Source organism: Schistocerca cancellata, chromosome 4 (genome assembly GCF_023864275.1).
Source record: "Schistocerca cancellata isolate TAMUIC-IGC-003103 chromosome 4, iqSchCanc2.1, whole genome shotgun sequence".
NCBI classification, from domain to species: domain Eukaryota; kingdom Metazoa; phylum Arthropoda; class Insecta; order Orthoptera; family Acrididae; genus Schistocerca; species Schistocerca cancellata.
This window is the reverse complement of record NC_064629.1, coordinates 727,165,323-727,173,403: the sequence shown is the minus strand read 5'-3', so window position 1 is coordinate 727,173,403 and position 8,081 is coordinate 727,165,323. Positions and strand designations below refer to the sequence as shown.

The following is an 8,081-nucleotide window of genomic DNA, read 5'->3' as shown; positions in this document are numbered from 1 at the left end:
CCCACAAAGACACGATGAAAGGAAGTGGGGGAAGGGTATTTCTAGTAGGGTGCGGAAGGTTTTTTTTTTCGTTATGTACAGTTGGAAAAATAGATACCAATGTGCGAACAGTCATGAATAGTCAAGCTTGGAAAACTAAAAAAGAATGAAGACACCATCGAAGATAGTAAACATAAATAACATGAAAATAAAGCTACCACTTCATAGTCAGGCTTCCCAGCAACTGCGCCCACTGATAAAGATAGTTCAATGTATGATCGTCCGCACTTCGTTCTAACCTCATCTACCACTGCCAGGAACATTCCAACAACACGGCGGGCTTTGAAAGGCACTCCATAGGTAGCTTGCGAAGCATCGTCGATATCTGGTATTCCCGGCAATAGCATGATGTCTTTCTTGCAAATAGAGCCAGAAATCAAGTAAATTCTTGTGTCCGTCACGATAGAAGTAATGGACAGCATGTCCACGTATCCAGGTGACAGAGTTGGTCCGAGTCTTGGGGTAAAATGTCTCATCCGGGAACAATAACGTGCGTGCAGATATATGTCCAGGCGTAACTCGTAGGAGATAGGCCAGCATCTTCCGCACTAGGTGCTAAACCGGCTCCGCCTCTCCACAGCTGAGGTGGTGCTCGTCAGAATCTACTGTATTACAACTCACACAATTGGGAGAATCTGCCATGTGGATATCGTAGAGACATTCTTGTGTCACCAGCTCCCCATTAACGACTACGTACCATTGGGAAACAACATCGGAATCGAGCATGGCATCGTGTACAGTCTTCCACACCACGCGCCACCGTACCTCAGGATATTTTAGTTCGACCACATTAAGGGGGCGGCGTTGCAGCCTGTCGTGATATAGGCGTCGAGTTGCGGCCAGTCGTGGTGTCGTGCGCGCTGCACTGAAATAACTTTGTTCTAAATAGAATCGTCCTATATAAAAGAGGGGCGCTGGGGTGTCTTGTAGCGGCACCGGCGCTCTTAGTGAAGCACGTCGTAGCGCCGTCAGAAGCAAACTCGTGAGGCCTGTAGAATAACGGCGCAGCAGACATAAATGTGAGCTAATATAGAGGGCAACGGCCCTGTCATGTACATTAACTAGACCAGGACCACCTTTTTTCTCGGGAAGGGTAAGAGATACGTATCTGATCTTCAGTAACATACCAGCGCTGACGAAGCATCCCAGCGTTGTCATAATGCTCCGCGCCAAGGATTCGGAATGGGTAGCGATTGGGCGACACGCGGTATGCTGGACGCAACGTATACATTGGCATAATGCTCCCGCTGAACGATGTTAAGGGACCGCAAGCGCTGATATTCAATTGCGGCCCGAATTTGGTTAAGAAGGCGTCGATAATTGAGCGTCGTCGCGTGTCGTTCATGAAATCTAAGCCCAAGCAGCGGACAGTATCACTGAAGCGTAAGGGGGCAAAGTGTTCCTGCGGTAGCCCTATCCCGATGCTCAAGGCGACGGATTTGTCAACGTTGATTTGGCTACCAGAAGCTGCACCGTATGTTGCAATCCAGTCCAAAGCCGCCGACATATCGGCAGCTCCACGTATGACGATAATCAAATCATCCGCATATGCCGTGCAGCGAGAGATGGAGCCGTCAAACTGTATCCGAGTGAGTCTGTCTCGGAGACCACACAACAAATGTGCTAAGGCCAATGAAAATAACAATGATCGGCGGATCGGCATGGGTGCCGTCATTCTTCCATTAACAACAGCTCGAGAAGTTGCACAATGCAGAAGGCGTGTCAACACCGGGTTATTGCATGCGCCGTAGAACGGCCGTGAGGAAACTGTGGCCCACACAGTCAAAAGCCTGTCTAAAGTCGATAGACGCCAGAGCTGCCGGCAAACGTCTCACCCGTGCAAGGGAGATGAGATCTCTGTAACGACATGACGCAGTTCTGATGTTATTGGGTCCCCCCAAGGACGTCTGATCGCTGGCCAGGACGTGCAATAGTGTGCCGCGAATACGTTCTGATAGCAGCCTCGAAAAGATCTTGAAGTCGCTCTTCAATAACGTTAAGGGGCGATAATCGCAGATATAATGATTAGAACCGACAACTAACGCACTCTTCCACTTGAAAGGCGAACACTTCATCGCTATGCCAGCATACTACTGCGGCGAAGAGCGCTCCCCTGTTGTCATGGCCAAGACAGAGAATTCGCAACATAAATGGTGAAAAGTAAGCTGCAGTTTATGTTGGAACGAGCTTCTTCGACTCAGAACCATAAGTTTTCTACCTCTATATCATCCATTAAGTGAGAAAAATTCAGAATTTTTCATCTAAATGACAAGGTAATATCTAATGAATTTACCATTATAATTCTGAACCAAACCAGGAAATAAATCTACGGTCACATAGTTGCCAAACATATTCTGCAATGTTGCCAATTCAACATTACACTAGCAACTGGCAGAATACGGCTGCTCAGTTGATGTGAGTCATTAGCTGGCTGGCATCGGGGAAGCACGGTGTTCAAAGGCAAGGTGTCGCCGGTTGCCATTGTAATGACTGGGTGCAGAAATACCTAACATTGACCTATGAGTTTTATTTGCATTTCTCTAACTATGATCTGGGTATATAACATACTCTACTGGCCATTAAAATTACTACACCAAGAAGAAATGCAGATGATAAACGGGTATTCATTGGACAAATATATTATACTGGAACTGACATGTGATTACATTTTCACGCAATTTGGATGCATAGATCCTGAGAAACCAGAACCCAGAACAACCACCTCTGGCCGTAATAACAGCCTTGATGCGCCTGGGCATTGAGTCAAATAGAGCTTGGATGGCGTGTACAGGTACAGCTGCCCATGCAGCTTCAACACGCTACCACAGTTCATCAAGAGTAGTGACTGGCGTATTGTGACAAGCCAGTTGCTCGGCCACCATTGACCAGACGTTTTCAATTGGTGAGAGATCTGGAGAATGTGCTGGCCAGGGCAGCATTCGAAAATATTATATATCTAGAAAGGCCCGTACAGGACCTGCAACATGCGGTCGTGCATTATCCTGCTTAAATGTAGGGTTTTGCAGGGATCGAATGAAGGGTAAAGCCACGGGTCGTAACACATCTGAAATGTAACATCCACTGTTCAAAGTGCCGTCAATGCGAACAAGAGGTGACCGAGACGTGTAACCCTTACCATCATGCCGGGTGAGACGCCAGTATGGCGATGACGAATACACGCTTCCAATGTGCGTTCACCGCGATGTCGCCAAACATGGATGCGACCATCATGATGCTGTAAACAGAACCTGGATTCACCCGAAAAAATGACGTTTGGCTATTCGTGCACCCAGGTTCGTCGTTGAGTACACCATCGCAGGCGCTCCTGTCTGTGATGCAGCGTCAAGGGTAACCGCAGCCATGGTCTCCGAGCTGATAGTCCATGCCGCTGCAAACTGTTCGTGCAGATGGTTGTTGTCCTGCAAACGTCCCCATCTGTTGACTGAGGGATGTAGACGTGGCTGCACGATCCGTTGCAGCCATGCGGATAAGGTGCCTGTGATACGGGGCCGTTGGGATCCAGCACGGCGTTCCGTATTACCCTCCTGAACCCACCGATTCCATATTCTGCTAATAGTCATTGGATCTCGACCAACGCGAGCAGCGATGTCGCGATACGATAAACCGCAATCGCGAGAGGCTACAATCCGACCTTTATCAAAGTCGGAAACGTGATGGTACGCATTTCTCGTCCTTACACGAGGCATCACAACAACGTTTCGCCATGCAACGCCGGTCAACTGCTGTTTGTGTATGAGAAATCGGTTGGAAACTTTTCTCATGTCAGCACGTTGTAGGTGTCGCCGCCGGCGCCAACGTTGTGTGAATGCTCTGAAAAGCTAATCATTTGGATATCACAGCATCCTCTTCCTGTCGGTTAAGTTTCGCGTCTGTAGCACGTCATCTTCGCGGTGTAGCAATTTTAATGGCCAGTAGTGGAATTGATCCAAAATTGTTAAGGCTGTACAGGTCATTGTTGACAAACGGTCTGTTGGCTTCTATCTCGGATTCTTCGGCCGACGTTTGCCTGATAAGTTATTTTACGTTTCACCAGCATGAGTGACTGGCACTGTCAAAGCTTCACCCTCCACTGCAAGCGCCTCTCCGCAGTCATTTCCGGTGCGATTCTCCTCTTCCTACCTGCAACTGTCATTCGCTGCAGCACGGGAATCCAGGATCCGTTTACGTTGAGTGTTTCTTGTTGAAGCTATTCTGGTGTTTATGTATTTCTATAACTTCTATGAACAGGCGGTCCTGATAGCTCTTCTTTACAGCCAGAACTTCCGTGTCGCCGAATTTTACTACGCGCTCTGCCTCACGCAGCGCGTGTCTTGCCCCAACCTGCAATGTCGCTTATGTTCAGTCAGTCCAACATAAATTTTTCCGCATGTGCATGGTATGCGTTCTATTCCCGACATTTCAAGTCGGCCTCTTTCCTCCTTTACCGATATGAGACACTCTTTGTTCTTCTTTGTCGGTTTGTAAATAGTCTTTACGCCGTGCAGAAAGGCCGTACCCGACATTTCTTTTTCCGATGTGTCACTTTGCAGGGTGTTTGACTCTGTTATGTTTCTCATATATGCGCGTCTTGCTCACGTTACGAGCATATTAACCATGCCTCTTTTCTGGCTCGGGTGATGACTTGACTGTTTGTGTAGGTATCGGCCCGTGTGTGTCAGTTTTCGAAACACGCTGTGTCTCAGGTTTTCATTATCCCTTGCGACCAGCACATCTAGAAATGGTAGTTGTTTGTCCTTTTCTACTTCCTTTGTAAATTTTATGTTGGTATGGAGTCTGCTCAAATGTCTTAGGAGGTCACCGAGTTTTTCATCACTATGGCTCCACGCAACGAAGGTATCGTCGACGTATCTGTACCACATCTTAGGTTTAGGTGCCACGTCTAGTGACTGTGTTCCGAAATGTTCCATGGAGAAATTTGGGCACCGCTGGACTAAGAGGACTACCCATGGCGGCGACTTTCACCTTTTCGTAGAAGCCGCCATTCCATGTGAGACATGCACGAAAAAGCTTGATGATATCTTTCGGGAATATGGAACAGATGCGCTCCAGAGAGACACTGAGCGGCATTTTCGTGAACAAAGAAACAACATCAGAGCTGACCAGGATGTCGTTTGGTACAAGTTTTAGCTTCTTCAGCTTCTCAATGAAATGTCCTGTGTCCTTTATGCATCTGTCAGTCTTCCCCACGTACGGCTGGAGTAGAAGGCCAAGTGTTTTGGCAGTTTATATGTCGGTGAGCCAGAAATCGGTCTCAATGGAACATTATTCTTATGGATCTTTGGTAATCCATACAGCCGAGGTGGTAGGGCTTCTTCGTTGCGCAGGTTCCTCTGTATGCCCGCCGAGAGAGAACGCCTTGTGTATATTTAAATATACATACTTTCAGAACTCTGTACTTGCTCATGTAATGTAACTGTGCCACTGACGTGCAGTGTATACGCAGATATACATCTGTGTTTTTCGTGTATCACGTCAGATGGCAGCATCTGCTTACAGCAGTTGGGTAAAAGTTCGCAGAACTGTTGGTATGTCTAGAAGGCTGTGGGTCTCCGGGCGTGCGAGTGTAGGAATTTATTTATTCATGAGTGACGTGTCTTTTGAGCTTTTCTTTCGCCGTGTTTCTATTGGAAGAATCTACAAAAGCTATAAACGTATTGTTTCTTTCGAAATAATTGTTTCTTTGCTTTTTATTCAAACTTTTGTGCGTGTGTATTTGAATGAACAGTGTGCAGTAAAGGTAAAAGTGGACAACACTTGAAGGAAACATGGATACCCGTTTATTTTACAGAAAAAGACAAGAGAGAAGCTATATTCCTCCAGAAAGCAGTGACAAGGATTGTTTTGACAGTGATGACAGTGATCTGGATAAAACCTACGTTCCTGAACGGGTTACAGGTGAGTTAGAAATTCACTGGCAATTTTCATAAAAAAATCACGTAAACAGTTACATCAGTATGAGACGTTGATTGGATTTTCACTACAGTGGCAAAATTTACTTCTGTAATATACAACTCTTTACAGTTCTTTTCATGTGTGTTCTTTTTCTCGTGACAATATATCAATTGTTGATGTCCCAAATGCGTTCCATGCTTTTTATCTAAAAAATTGTGACTGTGACTTAGGCCAGCATTGTAGCCTAGTCAGCTTTATATAGTTTCCCAGCACCACCCCTTGTTCAGTTTCTGATGACAAGTAATTCACACTCTACTTTTCAGGTTCACAATCAGGTGACAGTAGCAGCAGCGAAGAAGACTGTGATGAGCCAGATGAAGTGGGAGTGCCTTGTGTTTCAAACACAGAGCAGATAGTTGGACCTGAAGTTGGTGATAATCTTCCTCAGGCACAATCTCCATCTCGTTGTAATGTGCCGAAATTGAACCTTCTTTGGAGGAGGAACACTGTAAAATGTGTATTTCCTTCTCCTGTTTGGATTGGAGAAATTCCACCATCTACAGAAGTATTTTCACCACTAACGTACTTCAAAAAGATTTTTGACTCAAGTATCATTGACTACATATGTCATCAAACAAATCTGTATTCGAAGAAGTGTGATGTTGCCAACACCTTCAGTGTTACCTCTACTGAAATTGAACAATTTATTGGTATTGCATTCTACATGTCACTGTTTGCTATACCTGGGAACAGAGGATACTGGAACAAGAAATGTGGTGTGAAACAAGTGTCTGATGTAATGACGCTACGCAGATGGGAACAAATAAAGAGATATTTACATTTTGCTGACAATACTCAGCAACATTCTGCACCTGATAGACTGTTCAAGGCTAGAATGGTAAGTGAGATGCTGCGAAACAATTTATCAAAAATATCAATTGAAGAACACCTTGCAGTGGACGAACAAATTGTGCTGTTCAAAGGTCACAGTAGCTTGAAACAGTATAATCCCAAGAAACCAAAGAACTGGGGCTACAATATATATTGCGTAGCAGGTGCCAGTGGTATTATTTATGATTTTGAAGTCTATTCTGGACCCGTCAATCAATCCAGTAATCTTCCTAATGTAAACGTCAGTGGAAACGTAGTGCTTAGATTAGCTGAAAGAATACCAAAGTACAAAAATCATAAACTGTTCTATGATAACTGGTTCTGCAGTCCAGAGCTTCAAGTTGAGCTGGTAAAAGGTGGTATTCACAGTCTGGGAACAGTACAGTTGAACAGAGTGAGAAACAATAAGATCCCATCTGATGCTGAAATGAAAAAGCAGGGAAGAGGCACATCTGTTGAATCCACTGCATCAGTTTCTAGATATGACCTGATTCTCGTGAAATGGCAAGACAACAGGTGTGTCAGCCTTCTGGGCACCTTTTCAGGTACATACCCAGAAAGCAAGGTTGCAAGATATGACAAAAAAAAAAACAAAGCAACATATCCAAATACAATGCCCAAAGATTGTGAAGGAGTACAACAAGTTTATGGGAGGTGTTGTCACTATTGACTCCATATTAGCTCTGTACAGAACGAAAATCAGGTCAAAGAAATATTACATGAGACTGTTCTTCCATTTACTGGACATGAGTTGTGTTGTTGCTTGGCTTCTTTACAAGAGAGCCTGTCATGAAAATAGTATTGAAGAGAAAACCCAGATGGCTTTGTTTGATTTCAAGCTTGATATTGCTGAATCCTTATGCTGGTCAGGAAAACCATCCAAGAGACAATCGCTGGATAGCTCACTAGGCAGTGACACCAAAAAGAGAAGGCAGCCAAATACAGCAAATGCTGACATCAGGAAGGACAGAATCGATCACTGGCCTAACTACTGTGAGAAATCTGCCAGATGTAAATATAATAAATGTCAAAAAATAACAAAAGTAGTGTGTACCAAATGTGACACGTATTTGTGTTTTGTACCAGATACAAATTGTTTCTACAATTTTCACAGTGTATAAATCCTGGAAATATGTAATTGCAAAGTAGTGACATTTTTCTAACTGATGTATACCCAACTTTTATAATATTTTTTATTTTCAAGTAGTGTGTACCAAATGTGACACGTATTTGTGTTT

At 44.6% G+C, this 8,081-nt stretch overlaps 1 protein-coding gene across 1 annotated transcript; it reads left to right on the top strand.

Annotated features, from left to right (window-relative positions):
- The first annotated feature begins 5,825 nt into the window (after positions 1-5,825).
- Positions 5,826-7,513, top strand: LOC126184410 (piggyBac transposable element-derived protein 3-like). Its single transcript, XM_049926795.1, has 2 exons — positions 5,826-5,955; positions 6,276-7,513. Exons 1-2 carry the CDS (start codon positions 5,826-5,828, stop codon positions 7,511-7,513), a joined length of 1,368 nt encoding a protein of 455 aa, XP_049782752.1.
- The last annotated feature ends 568 nt before the right edge of the window (positions 7,514-8,081 follow it).

Bases quoted from the DNA above. Each gene is read 5' to 3' on its own strand.
- LOC126184410 (XM_049926795.1), top strand. From the start codon at position 5,826: ATGGATACCCGTTTATTTTACAGAAAAAGACAAGAGAGAAGCTATATT. The intron at 5,956-6,275 runs GTGAGTTAGAAA...TCTACTTTTCAG, and splicing joins CGTTCCTGAACGGGTTACAG to GTTCACAATCAGGTGACAGT.